The 20,785-nt window shown below is 38.6% G+C and overlaps 2 protein-coding genes across 11 annotated transcripts in view; one reads left to right on the forward strand and one right to left on the reverse strand.

Moving 5' to 3' along the window:
• Positions 1-11,145, forward strand: part of LOC117983094 (synaptotagmin-5-like) — a 65,545-nt gene extending 54,400 nt beyond the window's left edge. For all 6 annotated transcript variants that reach the window (XM_069499287.1, XM_069499285.1, XM_034969558.2 and 3 more), the window contains exons 4-9: positions 181-413; positions 5,632-5,861; positions 6,852-7,059; positions 7,460-7,686; positions 8,385-8,530; positions 9,061-11,145. In XM_069499287.1, the coding sequence (XP_069355388.1) occupies positions 181-413; positions 5,632-5,861; positions 6,852-7,059; positions 7,460-7,686; positions 8,385-8,530; positions 9,061-9,207 (1,191 nt within the window). In that variant the 3' untranslated portion in view covers positions 9,208-11,145. The remainder of the gene's footprint in view (positions 1-180; positions 414-5,631; positions 5,862-6,851; positions 7,060-7,459; positions 7,687-8,384; positions 8,531-9,060) is intronic.
• A 1,012-nt stretch (positions 11,146-12,157) lies between these two features.
• On the reverse strand, positions 12,158-17,655 carry LOC117982777 (uncharacterized). Of its 5 annotated transcripts, none has more exons than XR_011236854.1 (8): positions 17,529-17,655; positions 17,249-17,448; positions 14,951-16,320; positions 14,675-14,883; positions 14,408-14,602; positions 13,881-14,330; positions 13,280-13,526; positions 12,158-12,448 (listed from the first exon to the last, which is right to left on the reverse strand). XR_011236854.1 is itself a non-coding variant. In XM_069499259.1 (7 exons), exons 2-7 carry the CDS (start codon positions 17,439-17,441, stop codon positions 13,421-13,423), a joined length of 2,523 nt encoding a protein of 840 aa, XP_069355360.1. In that variant the 5' UTR covers positions 17,442-17,448; positions 17,529-17,655; the 3' UTR covers positions 12,158-13,420. The 5 variants fall into 5 exon arrangements, 1 of the variants encoding a protein (XP_069355360.1); XR_011236857.1 differs by lacking the exon at positions 13,280-13,526 and adding an exon at positions 13,598-13,708; XR_011236856.1 differs by having other exon boundaries at positions 13,280-13,708.
• Positions 17,656-20,785: the final 3,130 nt, after the last annotated feature.

The raw sequence follows: 20,785 nt of genomic DNA on the forward strand, positions 1-20,785 counted from the left end.
TAATATTCAGATAAGACGTTTGAAATTTGAATGGAGTAAGCGACGGCATAGAATATTATAATAGTACTAACGTAGCGACGGAGAGTCCCCAGTTAAAATCTACTACCTACTGGTTCGTAATGCCGTTCCTACTGTAAAGACTCTAATAATAGACTACTAATGCAAGAAATCTCATTACAGAGTCACCGTGGTTCATCACCCGCAATCCGCACCTTCGCTCCGGATGGCAGAACGCTAGAAGCTGGCGTGACTGGTATACCGCGTTCGCCTTCGCCACTTCGGGCAGCCTCCTTAGACGTGAGAGGAGCGCCCATGGCACACGGGTCGCTAGCTTCGCTGGCTGACTCCCCCGCACCTCCTAGTCCAAGACACGCACCGCCACGATGTCTGTCCCCATTGTTGATGCCGCCAAGGTAAGCCCTATACAGTAGCCGGCTAGAAATATTGTACAACGACCTTTAGAATGAGATTTCGGCTTTGTAGAGCATTGTCTCTGTCACTCGAGACTTACTTGCAATTAGTATCAGGGCCGTCTTTCCGGGCGCAGAGTCCTAGGGGGCGCAAGCCGACCGCCATAAACTTCGATAGGTACCTACTGAGGCAATGCGACCTGTTACATTACAGTTACCCAGTGTAACAGTGGTAGTTGTGTATTACAGTTGACCCTAGGAACTATACCATGAGCCAAAGACCTCACAAAAACTGTAACTGCGGCTGTTCACTCTTTCAGACCTCTTCCTTTTTTGTTTGACAAGAGAAGAGGGGGAGGGGGCAGGCTGACTTTCGCTCCCCGGCGCCGAATATGCTTAAGCCGGCCCTGATTAGTATTGTTGCTAAAACCATTATTCTACTATTCTATCTTTAGTCATCATCACCATCAATCCATCGCCGGCCGGTGGCACTCGGACTACTGAGCACAGGTCTCCTCTCAGAATGAGAAGGGCTTAGGCCAGTCCACCACGCTGGCCTCGTACCTTTGTGGACATTATGGAGAACTCTAAGAAAAGTAGGTTTCCTCACGATGTTTTCCTTCACGATTAAGATATTTAAAGCGCTCATAGGTTAAAAGTTAGGGTGCGTGCCTGGAATTAAAATCCCGACCTCCTGAATAGGGGGAGGGCGTCTTAACCACAAGGCTATCGTGACTCTAGTAGATACGTCATGTAGATACCCCTTATTATTATCCACACTAATATTATAAATTCGAAAGTGTGTCTGTCTATTCGTCTGTCTGTCTGTCTGTCTAGTCAAGAATAAGTAGAAATATTACGAATTACGAGCCAAACTAAAAGTGCCATATATATTATCAGAGACTATTCGGTGTATATTATGTAATTAGTCTTTAGCTACAAATATGGTAGTATTTTGCGCTCACACAAAACAGAATTCAGTCTTCGCTTATTAGATTTTCAGCTCACCGCTGATTCAATTTTAGATAGGTACCATTGAGAAAGCGTAGTCTTTTCTCAGATATAGGAAGGTACCAGAGATCACTCACATCTTTCCTCTTTTCTAAAACGACACCAACAAAGGCGGTCTCACAGTCTCATTATGCGCAGATATAGCTTCAAATATCGACAGCGAATATCGGATACGCAAAATATTCCGCCTCTCAGGGCTACCACAAACCAACAAGCATTAAATAGCGTTGCATAACAAATAGTTATGCAAAGTTATTATCTGGCGTGAGTGTTTGTATTTAATTGCGAACAAGCGAAGGATTAAAAATAGAATCCTGAGCGTAGCGTAGTATTCAAGGAGCTAATAATTTTGCAGCCGTGCGAAACATACTTTTCATCTCACTACAGCGACGCAAATACTAAATGCAAGAATACAAGTTTCTGCTCACATATAAGAAGATAACTGAGATCACTCACACCTTTCCCTTTTTCTAAAACGACATCAACTTGTTCAAATATCGACAGCGAAATATCGGATGTACGCAAAATTTTCCTCCTCTCAAGGTTACCACAAACCAGCAAGCATTGAAAAAGTATTAAGATTGATTAAAGTGAAAAATACGGCATAAGCGCCGTATAAAGCGCATGCAGTGCATTTTTACTTATTTTGCTGACGCCATTTGTATTTTCAGTACTGAAAACGGCGCATCTTGCAGCTCTGTGTCTCCTGTGGAGCAGGCAGTGTTGATTTTTGCCGTCAGAGGCCGCCTTAGCATTCAATTGTTTTTAGTTTTTAGTTTCTTTGTTATTTTTCTTGGTTATCTTATGTTTTGTGTGCAAAAAAGTATTTCTATCTATACATTATGCAAGCTATCTCCGTACCACATTTCGTCAAAATCGGTTATACGGTTGAGCGCTGAAAGTAACAGGCAGATAGTCAGAAAAACACTTTTGAATATTAATTATATTTATTTAAAAGGTCATTATTAATCATAATAATTGATAACCCTAGAGCACATGAGTAGGAGATTTGCGAGAATCAATCTGTAGCAGGCGTGTCCCGCCTCTTTACACATTGATTTAAACACAGTTTGAGCACCCAAGCTTTCCAACAACCCAATCATGATATTAATATGTTAGGTACATATATTATTTATTATTTATTTATTATTATTTATTTGTATGATTGTACTTACCTACTTATTTTTCAAAGTAGGCAGCTTGAGATGGCAATCCAGGAGGAAACGCCCTGCACACCGGCACAGGCCCCGCGCTAACCCAGTGTGGTCGAGCGCGGGTGACGTGCGGTGTGCGGGGCGTCCCCCCGCCTCATACCCCGATTACCATCTCAACCTGTCGCGTACCCTATATCTTCTTCTTCTTCTAAATATATAAAAGGATTGACTGACTGATCTATCAACGCACAGCTCAAACTACTGGACGGTTCGGGCTGTTTGGCATGCGGATAGCTATTATGACGTAGGATGCCTACGTCATAATAGCTATCCGCTAAGAAAGGATTTTTGAAAATTCAATCCTAAAGGGGGTGAAATAGGGGTTTTAAATTTGTGTAGTCCACGCGGACGAAGTCGCGAGCATAGGCTAGAGTATATAGTAATAGTAGGTAGGTTATATCTCAGCCCACCCTTGTGATATCTACTGTGATTTAGATTCTGATGTTTATACTTACATTATTATGCAAAAGGTGGTTGTGAAGAGATACGCTGTAGGTACCCAGCCTCGCGAGAATCACTGAGTCGGGTATGTCCCCCTCCAAATTGATATAAACTCAATTTGCGCACCCTGGCCTTCTTTCTACATCGTAACTCATTACTTGAACTTACCTAGTTAGAAAGTCTTTCAACCACTAGCGCTTCTATGCCCAACGATACAATTAAGTAACTAATACTGATATCAATTCAGAAAAATAGCAAAGCGTCTCTGAAATCTGAAGCCTTCCAATTAATCATAAAACTAGCACAAAGTCTAGCATAAGTAAATCATTTTTGTAGCAGTACCTATAGGTACTTACTTACTTAATTTTTTGTAGCTTTTTTATTTTATTTTTATTTTTTAATGATTTTTTGTAGTCTTATCTTTAGGTATACTTGTAATTTTTTTTTTTATGACTTTTTTACTATTAATTGTTTTTACTAGTAGATATAATACCTATTTATTTATTTACCTAGATTATATACCTATTATAAATTTTCATATGAATTTAAACCTTGTTTCTTTAATTAATTTTTTATTGTTTCCTCGCAAATGGGAGAAAAGTAGGTACTATACAAGTCTCGGCCGAAATAGCGATTACCATCCTCGTTTAGTTTAAAAAACCGGCCAAGTACGAGTCAGGCTCGCGCAATGAGGGTTCCGTACTACAGTCGTATTTTTTCGACATTTTGCACGATAATTTTTATTTTATTTTATTCAAAAACTATGATGCATAAAAATAAATAAAAATCTGTTTTAGAATGTACAGGTGAAGACCTTTCATATGATACCTACCCCACTTGATATAGTCACTCACTTCGAAAGTTGAAAATACTAATCATTAGTTCATGACCACAATTTTTTTTTGTGTGATCTAACCCTAAATTCACGGTTTTCAGATTTTTCCCCAAATGTCAGCTATAAGATCTACCTACCTGCCAAATTTCATGATTCTAGGTCAACGGGAAGTACCCTGTAGGTTTCTTGACAGACAGACAGACAGACAGACAGACAGACAACAAAGTGATCCTATAAGGGTTCCGTTTTTCCTTTTGAGATACGGAACCCTAAAAATCACTATCCTCCCTACCTATCCTCCCTACCCTAAAAATCACTATCCTAGTCCTCGGCTTCGCCTCGGCATTCCGTTAATACGCGGCCAGTAATCGCTTTATTTCAGGCCTGAACTGTAATGTACTATAAGAAATATTGTAGGTACATCGACCATTAGAAACAAAACAAACCGAAATCTCATTCTAAAGATCGATGTACAATGTTTTTGTCGGCAACTGTACTAAACATACCAATCTATAGATATTATACTTATAGTACGCAACAGGTCGAAATGGCAATCGGGGTATGAGACGGGGGACGTCCCGCACAATCGCACGTCATCCGCGTTCGTCCGCACCGGGTTAGCACGGAGGCTGTGCGGGTGTGTGGGGCGTTCCCTCCCCGATTGCCATTTCGACGGCGCATACTACTTATAACTACCTGGCTGAGTAACCATTTCATATCATATCATCTAATCAATTTTAGTAAGCACGTCGTCAAATGGAGATGTCAACACGAGGTCACCATTTCACGTGCCACTGAAATATTAAAGGCCGCACGTCGTGCCTACATTATTGAGCCCGTGAATTGTGTATTTCCGTCACATAAACCGCTCAAATATTAATGGCCGCATTACGGCTTGATGACTTGCAGCGTGATACAAACGTTTGATATTCCATGTACCTAATAACTAATTTATTATTCTTATCTATCTACTTGAAAAGCTCCTGAACAAATTAATCTTCCCACTTGCATGCTGTAGCCACCAATAATTTGAATTATATAGGATCTAACCATAACGCTAGCAAAAACTTAGCGTTATTGTTATACTTATACCTACTACCTAAACACAATCCAATACCAACAACCATTTGCTTCATTTTGTAGTTTTAGTGATTTAGTATTTTTCAAACCCGCAATGTATAGCGTGCAAAGCTCGGGTCAATGTCACGCCTACGACGAGGTATTGACTCCCAATGACCTACTATGGAACGTTCAATGATCTATAGCGTCAGTCAGGTGTTTTATTTGCAACATATTATCGTGAAATTTTACAAAATACTTAAAGGATTTTTTTAAATTTTCTTTCGAATTTTTTTCGCGTTATTTTGGTGGTATTATATCACTGATCATACTGCATAATATGAAATTTGGAATGGAGATAGATTATACCCTGGATTAACACCTATGTGTTAATCCAGGGTATAATCTATCTCTTATATCTATCTAGCTACTTTTTATTCCGGAAAATTAAAGAGTTCCCGCGGGTATTTGAAAAATTTAAATCCACGCGGATGAAATCGCGGGCATCAGCTAGTTAAAGATAGGTCTGTACATTATTATATTATTTAACATTTTGTTATTTTACCTACTGGTTCTTCTGGGTAGGAAAGGCATTCCGAACCAGTGGTAGATTAGACGATTCAAAAGTTCTTGTAAAAAAATTTATTGTTTTTTTTTACAGAAGAATAGACAGAAGCAATTCCTTAGTAGAAAACAGTAGCGGAGTCCCACTAAGTCCAGGAGCTGGCGCCGCGATCAGCGCTCTAGGGGCCCTCCAGCCAGACCTTTACACCAAGAGAGAAGCGCCTCTAGTCATCGAGCTAGAGGGCGCCGGGCCCTCGCTTGGCAGGATCCATCTGCGCCTCAAATACGACTTCGATAGATCCGATCTTGAAGTACATTTGATTGAAGGTTCGTTACAATTAATTTAGTTCATTACACGACACTTTAAACGCTAAAAATCATCAAAAGCTTAGGTACTTATAGTACGCGATAGATCGAGATGGCAATCGGGGAGGGAACGCCCGCACACCCACACAGCCCCCGCGGTAACCCAGTGCGGGCGAGCGCGGGTGACGTGCGGGTGTGCGAGACCTTATACCCCAATTGCCATCTCAATCTATCGCGGACTATAGCTATCTCTCAATAATCATATATGGCTTAAACAGCTGCGTCTGTGAGAAATTTATCTATGTACATAGTACATGTATGTACAATGTACATGTAGGTTTTCCCTGTATCGTATAGCTACCTATTCGGAAAAGGTTTAAAATATGACCTAAGTAATGATACTTAGTAAATTGACCCATCCCAATGATCCCACGTAGGTACCTACTGAAACTAGAAAAAACAAAATGTAGGTACCTATAAAATTAAATATAAGTAGGTAGGTACATGTTATAATAATTAAATTCACGTTATTATTGTAGGTACCCACACACTACACGAATTTATATTTCAGACGTAAATAAATATAATTCCCTCGCTAATCCATTTAAGCCTGAAAGTTTGTACAGGCATTGTTTATTCAGAGACTTAACACGAGCATTATCAGGCATGTGCGGTCAGCAAATTTTTTATTTTACTTTTTCACGTTGAGCAAATATTTTTACAAGTTTATGACCAGATTTTTCGGCTGTTGGCTTTGAACTGAATTGATATAAAACATGGAAGTTGTTCTGGTCTAGCTCTTCTGCGTTGCTTAAGTCGGGAAAACTAGAACTGCGAAGTGCCAGCTAGTCCAATGTTGCATGAAACAAGAGCTATTTTTAGATCTTCTCATATAGGCTAAGGGGCGGAGCCACATAAATTAAAGACGTTAAGGAATGAGGCATTATTTTCATAACTTGCCCACATACACTATTGTGAGCTTTGCGTGAAAGTATTCTAATGTCTTTTCAGCTCATGACTTAGCTGGCTACGAAGCGGGGGGTTTCAACGACCCCTACGTGCGAGTGAGTCTATTGCCTGAAGTGGACACCCGCGTGAGACAGACGCCGGTGCACAGAAACGAGGCGAACCCCTTCTTCGACCAGCACTTCAAGTTCCCCGTGTCACACGATGAGCTTAGTGACAAGACGCTATTGCTTCAAGTGTTTGATTATGACAGGTAAGTGGGTTTCACGACCTAGCCAACTACGAAGCGGGGGTTTCAACGACCCCCACGTGCGAGTCAGTCTATTGCCCGAAGTGGACACCCGCGTGAGACAGACACCGGTACACAGAAACGAGGCGATCCCCTTCTTCGACCAGCACTTCAAGTTCCCCGTGTCACACGATAAGCTTAGTGACAATACGCTATTGCTCCAAGTGTTCGATTAAGTATGACAGGTACAGTGCCGCTAACTTAGCTGTTCAGGTGACAGCATCGCTAGTGGCGACTTTGAATCGCCATTTTAAAAAAAATCACGAAGAAAAACTAGAATTAAAATTCTTTCTACATATTGCAATACCAGTTGTTGCCCGCGACTTCGTCCGCGTAGATTGATAATATTTATTCTGATTTTCAGATTCTCTCGCAACGAAGTAATGGGTTCTGCCAAGGTACCTCTGTCTCGTGTCGAAGTGGCCGGGGGCGCAGAGGTCTGGGCAGAGCTATCCCGGGAACGGCGACCGCCAGAGGAGTTGCAGGAATTGTTGCTGTCTCTCTCCTACTTGCCTTCAGCGGAACGGCTGACTGTCGTGGTCTTGAAGGCGAGGAATTTATTGCCGCCACAAGAAGGAAAGGATGCTTTGGGTATGTACCTAATCAGTACCCTTATCATGATCATGATTTCTTGTATGGGTATAGATAAAGACCGGGAGAGTGACACAGGCTATTTTTTATCCCGGAAAATCAAAGAGTTCCCACGGGATTTTTAAAAACCTAATTCCACGCGGACGAAGTCGCGGGCATCAGCTAGTTTTAAATAAAAAGTGGTTCAAGTCTCCCGGACTTCTACTTATTTTTAGGGTTCCGTACCTCAAAAGGAAAAACGGAACCCTTATAGAATCACTTTGTTGTCTGTCTGTCTGTCGGTCTGTCAAGAAACCTACAGGGTACTTCCCGTTGACCTAGAATCATGAAATTTGGCAGGTAGGTAGATCTTATAGCTGACATTTGGGGAAAAATCTGAAAACCGTGAATTTAGGGTTAGATCACACAAAAACATTAAATTGTGGTCATGAACTAATAATAAGTATTTTCAACTTTCGAAGGGAGATAACTATATCAAGTGGGGTATCATATGAAAGGTCTTCACCTGTACATTCTAAAACAGATTTTTATTTATTTTTATGCATCATAGTTTGTGAATTATCGTGCAAAATGTCGAAAAAATACGACTGTAGTACGGAACCCTCATTGCGCGAGCCTGAGTCGCACTTGGCCGGTTTTAGATATTGAAAGTATTTCTGCCATGAATTTGAATACCTAGTATTTTTCCCTGCTTTCAGATGTTTACGTGAAAGTGTACTTGCTAGTGAACGGGAAACGGGTCAAGAAGAAGAAGACCAACAGAAAAGAGATCAACAACCCCGTGTGGAACGAGGCGCTCTCTTTCAGCCTACCCTCGCCTAATTTACATGAGGCTTCCATTGAGGTGAGACAATTTACGAGGTGTTTTTAGTAAAGCTTTATTTTTTAATTTTGATTAGGTAATGACGTATTAGAATCAAAACCTTTTGTAAGACTCGTTTTTGAAAAAACTAATTTTTGAAAAAGGATATATTGTTTTACTAGAACCCACTAGAACTTTTAAAAGAGCAACCCCACATAGCAGTTTCAGCATTTTTTACGCGTAGGTATTTTACTAGGTATATCTAAGCTCATTTTGCTAATACATCGCGTCCGAATCAGCGTATCTCGTACTTAGGTACTAGCGTATAGACACGTTTTCTAAGCACGTAGGTATGCACGTAAGCCATTTCTTCGTCGGAATCCATATTGCTACTGAGTAACCCACTGATTCGAGTGAACACTCTAAATAAGCGCAAATCGTAGCATTTAAGTGCGTATGTCAAAATGAGCGTAGATAATACGCGCATAAAAACTAGTCTGAAATCGCCCTAAAGGGGAATTGTTATAATATGGCGTTTTACAGTACCTACCTAACATTGAATTGTTCGACAGGTGTGCGTGGTGACGGGCGGCAGCAGCGCGCTTGTGGTGGGCTGGTGCTGCGTAGGTGCGGCCGAGCCGGCGGCGGAGGGCCGCCATTGGGCTCAGATGGCGCAGGAGACGCGCAAGGCCGTCGCCATGTGGCACACGCTCAGATAGATCCCGCCGATGGCATTAGCGCACAGGGGACTGACGCTTCAAGTGCGCATAGCAAACTATTGGTCTTGTATTACAACAAACTTCACGTCGCCATATGGCACACACTCAGACAGAGCCCGCCGATAGCATTAGCGCACACGGGACTGACCCTTTCACTGCGCATAGCAAACTATTGGTCCCGTATTACAACAACCTTCACGCTGCCATGTGGCAGACGCTCAGATAAATCCCACCGATATCATTAGCGCACACGCGACTGAGGCTTGAACTGCACAAAGCAAACTATTGGTCCCGTATTACAACAACCTTTACTTCGTCATGTGGCACACGCTCTGATAGATCCCGCCGATAGCATTAACGCACACGGGACTGACCCTTCAACTGCGCATAGCAAACTTTTGGTCCCGTATTACAACAACCTTCACGTCGCCATGTGGTACACGCCCAGATAGATCCCGCCGATATCATTACGCACGTCCACGCACGGGACTAACCGGTCCAAGCTGCGACTTTTGTAGTCGCAGCTTGGACCGGTTATGTATCAAATAGTAGGTATGATACGCATTAACGGATTATTTTAATAATCTAGATCCCGTATTTCTAAAACCTGTCAAACGAATGAAAGGTCGTCGTCATGATCGTCATCAACCAAAAGATTTCCACTATTACATAACAAAGTCTCTTGTAGGGAATTCCATACACTGTGGTCGTGCGCCGCCTGAAGCGACTCCTTGCCCTGCTACTCGTTTGATGTCGTCGACGTCAGTTTACTGAAAACATCCCCACTTTAGTGGATAGGTGCCCCTAAAGCTCGCACAAATATTAACAGCCCCACCGCAATACGTTATATTGCGTAGATAATAATAAATTCAAATAAAATTTGAAATAAGTATACCTACCGGAAAGATTTTTTATGGGAAGTCTAATTTTTTTTATAGCTGACAGCAGTTGGTTTTGCTATGCGGTGATACTCCCCTATTGGCTATTAGGTATAATTTATATATAATAATATTATTGTGATTCCATATCTAAGTACTTAGGTACTTAATCTATATCGTTATTATAAATAGATAGATTATTTCCTGTAACGTGTTAATAAGATCATAATATTTACGGTGTTGTATTTCTATAACTCTTCCTTTATGAGGCAATATTATTATTGCCTTTGGATAAGAACTGTTCGAGAATCTGTCAGGTTACAATAGGTAGTTCTACACCTTCGTATTCCCTTTTATATTAAGTCTGTAATGTCCTTAACTGTGGGCTCTTTTGTACGTTTTTGAAAGTTTTGTATACATATGCCTATAGGTACCCTTGTGAATTCCTTTAAAATTATTTTATTAGGCCGCGTCCGCACTATACCTAATACATCAGCTCAACGTTGTCTGTTGCATGTTAAGTAGGTATGTCTTCTAAGAAAATTATTGCAGTTTTTTAGAAAAATATTGTGATGTCAGATGGTGATGGACCTGTAGTCTGGACGCGGCCTTACAGTAAATCGACCCGATCGATTCGGATTAGTTGAGCTTTGGAAACACCAAACAATCTTATGAATTTTTAAGATATTTTTATAAAAAAGAGTATAATTATTAGTAGGTACAATTTTAAAATGTGACAATTTAATAACCTAATAAGTAGGTACAATAATATTTAATTATATTCTAATACATATATTATTAAAAATATACATACCTACACTAATAATATTAATTCCTTTTCATCTACGCCCACAGTTATTCTATGGTGTGTACCAAAATACCTGTTTGTATCTATCTAGTCATTTCATTGTGATTCTTATTTACTTAAGAGTAAGATTTATTATTATATCGAATTTGATTCCAGAATATACGTATTTTTGTCTATATAAATGTATCATTGTGATGGAAGAAGTATTTAAACTGGTATTTTATTTTACAAATGTCCGAAATAAAATGTCTCTTTGTACTCCAGTTATTTTATTTGATTCCTATCAACTTTACAATATAGAATCCATCAAGTTGACTAGCGTATACCGAGGCTAGGATATTATGCGTGTTCGGTGTAGGTATGAGTCTGGAATCTGGATGGCACGTATAGTACGCGACAGGTCGAGATGGCAATCAGGGTACCTATGAGGAGGGGACGCTCCTCACCGGGTTAGGGCGTCCCAAACCCGATTGAGGAAGAGCGGAAAGAACGTGGAATTTGACCTGGAGCTCGTTCCAGCAATGCGCGGGACTGCAATTGCTTTTGTATGGTATATAGGTAGGTATATTGTATATCAAATTTTTGAAAAAAGAGCAACCGCCGAGTTTAGTTTCTTCCTGATATTTTTGGGTAGGAAAGGCATTCCGAACCAGTGGTAGATGCATTTAATGATTCAAAAGTAGGTACATCCTAGTTACTTGTAAAAGTTTAACTGAAATAAATAATATTTTTATTTATTTATTGCCATCTCGACCTATCGTGTACTATAGGTACCTTATTGATTAATAGATTTATTATCCTTACGTAAAGTACGACAGATTCTATGTATTGATTAGCAGGCGGATTGCGAGCAAATGCGTGGACGCTTGGGGCACCTTGGGGTCTCAGCTTCAACACTCAGCCAACGTGTATTGAACCAGTTTGTCTTATTACATTTTTTTATAGATTGAATATGAGGATCTGGCTCGAAGGACCATAATAACTCATTTTGATCCTTTGAGCCGCATCCGACCTATTTGTTGATTACGGCCGAAATTATATCAATCTATCTGTCGAAAAGCACCGCCGTAGGTAGATTTTGACCAAATATAATTGTAACGACGTTGCTTAGTAGATTGCAGATAGATTGATTATTTAAGTCAAAAAAAATAAATTAATACAAATAAATACAAATTTAATTTCGGCCGTAGATCAATAAACTAGAGAATAAATATTATCAGGATACTATATTGTAGTAGGTAATGTAAATAAAAGACGATTTTACAATATTTTAAAAATCTTTATTAATAAATCTTTTATTTTACACCATGTAGGTACATTTTTTTATAAGTAAACGAATTATCATAAATAACTTAAATTCGATATGAATAGTCCACAAACACAGTTTACCCTTAAATCTGGACACGACCCGGGGTCCGGCGACACTGGACCAAAACGTCAAGTTTTTTTTTTAATTTATAGACGCGCGCTTGTCTATAAAATCACTACTTTAGATCACTAGAAAGTTTCGTCACTTACCACTCCTGAAGCAACGTCGTCCAACTGTCGACAGCAACTAGAATGGCATAGATTAATGTAAATAAACAAAATTAAAATACAGAATTAATTATTATTTTGATTTCGATTCCAAAATATTGTTAGTGCAAATAAAGGCTATGTACGTTACGGCAGACGAAACCATGCGATGCGTCTTTTTTTAAATGTTGCAAAGTAAACTGAACTTTTTCTCCACTAGGTACCTACGGTATTTATTTATTACTAGCGACCCACCCCGGCTTCGCACAGGTAGCTTAGGTTATAGCCTATATTAATCAGCAGGAATGATGTACCTACCTACCTGCTGGTGAAAGAATTTTCAAAATCGGTTCAGTAGTTCCAGAGATTGACCTTTACAAACAAACTTACTAAACTTTACCTCTTTATAATATTAGTAGATTTGAGCAAAAACTCGCTCCTATCAAAATAAATTTGCACTGTACGTAAGGGAGATAAAGTTCAGTTTCTTCTGTAACATTTAAGAAATCTTTGACTCAGCCGTGATGTGCTTTGAGCCTCGATTCAACTTAAGCACCAGCAGAAATCATTATCTGTACTGTACATAATATTCTAACAATTATTTATATATTATTATTGATGGTATAGGATGATCATTATCTACCTATGCAAATGGGATAGTACTGTAACATAGAACAAAATGAGCAATTTGTAACCAAGATCTTTACCCAAGCTCTTTCACTAAAATATCATAAAAGAAATTGTCATGGGAATTACTTTAGTACAAAATTCATAATTAAATGAAATTTAAAAATTCATAAAATAATAAGAAAATGGCGGACTACTGGACATGCATTATGTATATGGGAAAAAATACATATAAATACTTTACACGTAATGGTATCCATAGGCGATTGAAGATATAAAGGATAGTATGCAGAAGGAGGAAGACAAACACGGGTAATAAGTGTCGAGTGTGAGTGTTTGTGTATGTACGGCAGTGTCTGCATACGTGTGTGTGTTTTGTGTGACGTCATTCGATTTTATGGGATTTGGGATGGAGGTATTTGCAATCGGGGTCCCTGCAACTGCCGCCAACCTCGAAAGGGCACAGGACGCCGTTCGGGTCTTCCTCCCAGCTGAAAAGCATTCAGTTTAGAACAGTTACGAAGAGTTGACAACACCCGTGGACAGTTTTATGCATACTTACATCGCAGCGCAGGCCGCCGATGTTCGTACGCATGCGGCCATCCACATATTATTCATTCAGTCGCGGTTACGATAGTTCGAATGTATATAGATTCTCGTTTTTTTAGCATACCTAATGAAATGAAGAACATTCGGAAATAAACACTTATGTGTCAATTCGAAATTACTATTATTTATTATAATTATATTTACCGAAATAAATTTTGTTTTCAATAATAATAAAAAATCTTTTCCTTTATATTTTTGGCATAGTTACTGTTATATTTTAGAAATTGTTTACTTACTTTTTGCACTGCAAAGAATCTAATGGCGATTTATAATCATTTACATCCGTCGAAACCACATATGTTTCAGTCTCGTCTTTACTTCTTCTTCTTGCTGTTTCTCTTTTCGCTATTGACATGTTAACTAATTCCTCATTTTCTAAATCATTGTTAGTTTTTTCAGGACTTATCCTTTTAATGTCGACTACTCTGTCTTTTAGTGGACTCTTTGGCATCTTGACGACTTTCTTGTTATTACTAATATCTAGTTGAACTGACAGTCTTGGATGAACCACGTTATCGTTGCTAAGATTATTAACGACACTAACTTTAACTGATTTTAAAATGGCAGGATTTTTGTGTTCTTCTTTTGATGGATCATTTTCTTTTTGCAATTTAGCTGTAGTCATAATTTTGTCAGGTGGTCGACCAATTTGTATGTTTTGGTTGCTGGAATGTTTTGTAGGTGAGCTGAAAATCATATTTTAATTCATGAGTTAATATCTTATAGGGAGGAAAACTGTTTGATACTTAATACTAAAATATACCTTTTAATCAGCATTTGATGCTGATGCCTTATTTTAGATAAAGCATTATGTACCACTCTTTGTTGCTTTTTATTTATCGTTATAGCTGTAGCGATATTACGAAGTTCGGTAGCTACAATTTTATATCGCTGAGATAATTTTGTAGCTTCTTCCTTTAATTTGAGCATTTTTTCTGATTCCTCTGCAATCTTCTTCCTGTGGAATAAATATTTTTATGTTTAATATCGAGACTGCTTACAGTATTTAAAATACCAGAAAGTATTTTACCTCGACTGGGTGACTCTATCTTCTATTTTTTTAGCATAAGCTATTTTATAAGCTTCTAGTGACATATTTCTAGGCTTTAGAGTTTCTTTAACAATTGGAGTTTTAGCAAATGTGTTCTGCCTAGCTTGTTTCAGTTTTTCTAATTCAGCCATTCTCTTGACTAGGTTTCTGTACTCAATCTGCTCGCATTTCGGCAAATGATTCATAGCCTAAAAAGATTTTAAATTTACAATTCGTTCTTATACTTTTAAAATACTCATTGGATTTAGTTCTAACCTTGGCGACAAACTTTTCTGGTGGTTTTTGTATAGGCTCTTGAACAACATCTGGCAATTTATTTTTTTCAACTTCCATTCGCGTCGACTTTAAGAAGAGATCTAATTTGTTCTGGAACTCCTGTTGTTCTGATAATTTCATATGCATTTTAGTCAAATTTTTCGTTGCTTCATTTTCACCTTCAGAATCAGATTCCCCTAGTTCAATGATAAACTTTTTTTCTTCTTGTTTTGGTTGTTCCTTTGCAGTGTTTTCAGACTTAGTGTCTGGTTTAGCTACAACAGTATCTACATTTAACTCCACAAGATTGGGGAGATTTCTACTTAGAGAAGTTAATAACTTTGCTCTCAATAAATCTTCATCATCGTCGAATTCATCTTTTAAAATATTATGTTCTCCAGAAATTGCTTTATCGCCTTCTGCACTGTTTGATTTCATCTCATTTTTATTAAGGCAATCATTAATAATCTTCCCTTTGTCCTCAGCATCAGATCCAATATCCATATCAACAGACTCAATGTCTGTATTATTATCCACGTTTATATCATTCTCAGCTTTTTGTATATCAAAATCATCTGGCACAATAGAAGACTGTGAAAGTCTCTTTTGTAGTTTCTGCTTTTGCTTTATTTCAATAGCTTTTTTCAAAAAAGCAGATTTCAAGCAAATCATTCTCAACTCTGCAGTGTCACTATCTTCGTCTTCTGATAATATGGCTGGTCTGATCTCAGTGGATATTTTCTCATTTGATATTAATTTTACAGTCTTTGTTTTTAATGCCAGCTGTCGTAGTAGTTCTAGGTCTTCATCACTATGTGAATCCTCTTTTGTTTCAATAACTCCTGGATCAACTACATCATGTGGACTTTTATTTGGCTTATCTTTTATATCTTCTTCTGCACTAACATGTAAAGGTTCAACAAGGTCAGATGTTTCCTGTAATTTTTCTTCAGGAACTATGTTAGTTTGTTCATTATTATTTTCTATTTCAAATAAATCATCTTTAGGTATTTCTGGACTCTCAGATATTTTAGTAAGAACCTCAATATGAGGGCTTTCAGCTTTGGATCCACATAGCATTTTAGTAATACGGTCTTTTAATGTTGTTGTGTCATGTTTTACCTTGCTTAAAGACACTGCATCTTCTAACCTACGTCTTTTGTTTCTGTACTCATCTTCTGAAACATCACTTGTTTCACTATCACTGATGATTGTAATTTTCTTTTTAATACGGTGATTTTTTCTCCTGTGCTCTTTAATCTTTGAGCTTTCTTTAACAGTTTGTTTTGATCTCTTATGTTTTTGTTGTGGTTTAGTTTTTTGTTCTCTTGGTATCCTTAAAGTCAATTTGGAAAAGCCATTATCTGCATCTGCACCAGAAACATCAGATTGATAATACAAAATTCTTCTACGTAGTGTACCTAAAATCCATTTTATACCATAGCTGTCTAGACTAAGACAGTGTATTATTAGATATTCAATGAAAATAAACAGCCATAAAACAGAAAAACATCTTAGTATAATATTGTAAGTTCTTAAAATATTTGGACTAACTACAAAAATAAACTAAGGTTGGCAAAACAAAAGTGATGTAGATGTTCATGAGAGGTGGTGATCACTTACAATCAGGCGACCCGCCTGCTCATTTGCATGCTATTAAGATACTTATACAAAGTATTATAATATAAAAACTGTACTTGAATTAAAAATGTGCAACCATTTTCATAATTTTGTTGGAAGTCTTTAACTATGTGTACACAGTTGTAAGTAGTTATTATTTGCCAAGCACTGTCCAAGGCCAGTTCAATGAAATTATAATAAAAGAATGATGATGGAAATTATGATACTCCTCATATTCTGGCAGCAATCTCCAACTGACGTAAAAGTATAATTATTTACCTTATAATATTTTAGTTTAGCTAGGCCAGTAGCTAGCAATTTGGAAGGAAAGGTACCTATGATGTTTTAAAATTAACTATATTATTTCTCACTGCATGTTTTGATCAACCAACTTTTGGAGATTTCGAGTTGACCTTCAAGAAGGGGTTGCTTTAGTAATCAACTGCACGAATTAAGTGGTTGGGGTAATGGGGAGCGGGTGTATCCTCCTATACCACTCGCCTCCACCACCGACTCCTACATTTTGTTTTTTTTTTTTAATTTTACTGGAACATGGCAAAGACCACTCATAAATTTCACTCACTGCTAAGCTACTGATAAGGTACCTACCTACTGTGTAAACTAGTAAATCAAATAAGTATCATTGGTTTAATTGTAGGTATACCCCTACACAAATACCTGACCCAAATGACGTCCGTTTAGCCTCCTTGCGTTCCAAAACATTGTTATAATTTTCCAACACTTGCAGCCGCTGTCGTAGCAAGAACTCTTCTTCTGAAGATATATCCGATAGGTCATCGGCCCCGTCCACTATTTCACCCTCTTCCATTTCCGAATCAGCATTTACGGAAGGTGCTTCAATGCAAGCCATCACGAATCTTGCAATAGAAAAATGTGGATGTTTAGTTTAAGTAGTAGTTAGTAGTTTAAGTTGAGATAATAATCATTCACACTCTACCTAATTAGATAGTACCAATTTGACTCACTAGAAATTAGTAAATGATCACTATTATCAATAATTGATATTAAAAATTATCAAAAAATATTGAGTAATCCATGAAGTTTCTGTATCTTGCAAATTAAACCATAGACAAAAATAAAGAGTAGGATTAAGGATAGGTACCAACGTCATGACCATGTTGATGCATGGTATTTCCATTTTTGGGATTTTGCCTCTTTTTTGGGGCAAAACGACTAATATCAGTACTCTTATTATCAGCACCTCAGTACCCTTATTATAAATGCGAAAGTGTGTTTGTTTGTTAATTTTTTGATTTTTCCTTAAATCGGTGCAACGAATCAACAGATCCACGTGATTTTTTGCAAGGGTATACCTTAAGAGTGACATACAGACAGGCTTATTTTATCCCGAAAAATCAAAAGAGTCCCACTGGGATTTTAATAATTAAATCAACGCGAATGAAGTCGCGGGCATCAGCTAGTTAGATTATAAGAACGACTTAAGGCTTTGTTTTTATATTGACAATTGACTGACTGAGCTGTTAGGGTAATTTAGGATCAAATCGAACTTCAGATGTAGGCCAGTTTTTTGTATCCACACAATGTATAATTTGTAGTTTTATAGACTTATCAAAGAAAAATGCTAGAAAATGCATATTTCTATAGATATAAATAATAATTAGTTGGCTATGCATTACTTCTTATAATATTTATTATTGTTAATATTAATTAATTTAAAAAGGGAGGAAGAAAAATGTAATATTATTTCCATAATATAAGATTTTACCGATTAGATTAGGTACCTACATCTTTTTCGCCACAAGACTTGAAATATAGAAATGAAAATGATATTAAAAACGTGAGACAACTTTATATTATTTAACTAGAAATAATGCTCGCGACTTCGTCCGCGTGGATTTAGGTTTAAAAAATCCCACGGGAACTTTTTGATTTTCCGGGATCAAAAGTAACCTATGTCCTTCCCCGGGATGCAAGGTATCTCTGTACTAAATTTCATCAAAATCGGTTAAATGGATGAGCCATGTAAAGCTAGCAGACAGACAGACGGACAGACAGACACACTTCCGCATTTATAATATTAGTACGGAAAGTATGGAATTAGGTATAATATGCGCTAATAATTTAATTTATTATTGTGAATAATTCTTATAAAATTAGGGTAAAACCTAACTCGTAAGTGGAAACATTAGCTCAGTTTACCTACTTTCTAATTTTTTTTTCTACGCTAACCATAAATACGAGACTGACCTTGAGACTGACACAGCCTGTGCACCACCCTTGCACCACCTGTGCACAGATGTTCCAAAGGCCCGTGCATATTAAACATGATAGTGCGCTTGAGATTTAATTTTATGCGAAAATAAATTCTATTGGATTAGTATATAGTCCAATTTTCTATACAATTGTAAATTGTATAATTTACAATTGTATTGGAATTCTGTCCAATTTTCTATACAACTGTATAGAAAATTGGACAGAATTTATTTTGAAAATAAATTCCGCTTTAGGTGATAATATTATGCTAAGCGGAAAAGAGAGATAGTCTCCAACCTCTAACTGTCTCCAAAGAGTAAGTATAATAATTTAATAATCACTACGTTTTAATGGGACTGTATACTATCTCTATGTGGGACTGCGTCACACTGACACTGACAATAGTGACAATGCATGATGACAGCGTGATAGCGTGTGATGCATAGATTAATAGGTGTGATGATATAGTAGATAATCTATGGTGTGATGACAGCTGACTGGTTGGTCTTTGGCACAGGTCTTTGGTGGGTGGTATACACGGGCGGTTCACGGCCATACAAATTCCGTTCCCTTACAAATGCGAATAGCAAAATAGAAGTTGACAGATTCGACCACAGAACGATACAATAACACACGTTGATTAAGGACTTTGCCCGTAGCGTTGACGGACGCACGTGTTAGTGAGAGTTTTGGTGTAGTTTTTGTGCTTTTTTTAGTGTAATAGTTGGTGTTGGTAAGCATATTTGTTTTGTGATTGTCCCAAGGAGCTCCCAGGCTGTGGAAGCATGCACGACGACCCCCTCCACGTTCCTCCTGACCCAGGGGAATATGTAGAAGTACAAACTACCCCGCTGCCCTCAACATCGGTCCCCCAAGCGGGCCGTAAACGACCATCTGATGAAAGCCCCCCGTCTGCAGCAAAGAAACCTATACCTGACCCCGCAACCGCACACCCCTCGGTCCAATCTATTTATACCCACCCGTCTCTTTCCGAAGCCCCCTCGAAGTACCTAGAAACAGACTCAGGCCCCTTTATTGTCTACGTTTCCCGAGCTGTAGCTGATCCCTCGGCTGGCACCGCGCTCAGGGCAATTAAATTTGGTCAATTTTTATTTAAAAACAAGATCCGATCCATAGTTAACGATGGAGTGAAAAGCGCCGGCCGCAATAAAGTCTCGGTAGAGTTCTCATGTGCAGAAGCTGCGAATAGTTTTCTCACCAACCCAGTAATTGAAGCAGCAGAATTTAAAGCTTATATCCCGACATTCAACGTCACTCGGATGGGAATGGTTCGAGGTGTACCAGTTGACTGGCACCTCGACGAATTCGTTGAATCCCTCGAGCTCCCCTCTGGTTGTGGGGAAGTTCTTAAGGCAAGACGACTGAACCGAAAACAAGTTGTAGATGGCGTAGTGGCCTGGATCCCGACCCAGTCGGTTGTTGTTACTTTCAGGGGGCAGATGCTCCCTGCGAAAGTGTATTCCTATCACACATCACTCCCAGTAGAAACCTATATATTCCCTACGATACAGTGCCTGAACTGCTGCCGGTTTGGGCATATAAAGACCCAGTGCCGCTCCAAGCCTAGGTGCTTTAAATGCACACAGCCACATACTGGTGATTCTTGTGAAACCACTCCGGACAATACAATGTGTGTACTTTGCACGGGTAAGCATCTAGCCACAGATAAAAGCTGCCCAGAACATAACAGACAACAAGCTATCAAAAAGGCCATGTCCCAAGATAACATTTCCTACAGTGAAGCCTCATCCCGTTTTCCCCCTAGTAGGCCATCCTATGCTGAAATGACGAAGCAAATGTTTGCCCCTCCTACATATACTCCCAGGCCTAGTCCTAAAACCCCCTCACAGCACAATACTACCTCTCCTAGATCCTACCGGGAAACCATTACCCGTAGTCCTCGCCCCAGAGCACCCGTAGCAAAGGGATACGACAGGCGAGCTCACCAAAATATCATTG

Source organism: Maniola hyperantus, chromosome 6 (assembly GCF_902806685.2).
Source record: "Maniola hyperantus chromosome 6, iAphHyp1.2, whole genome shotgun sequence".
Taxonomy (NCBI): Eukaryota; Metazoa; Arthropoda; class Insecta; order Lepidoptera; family Nymphalidae; genus Maniola; species Maniola hyperantus.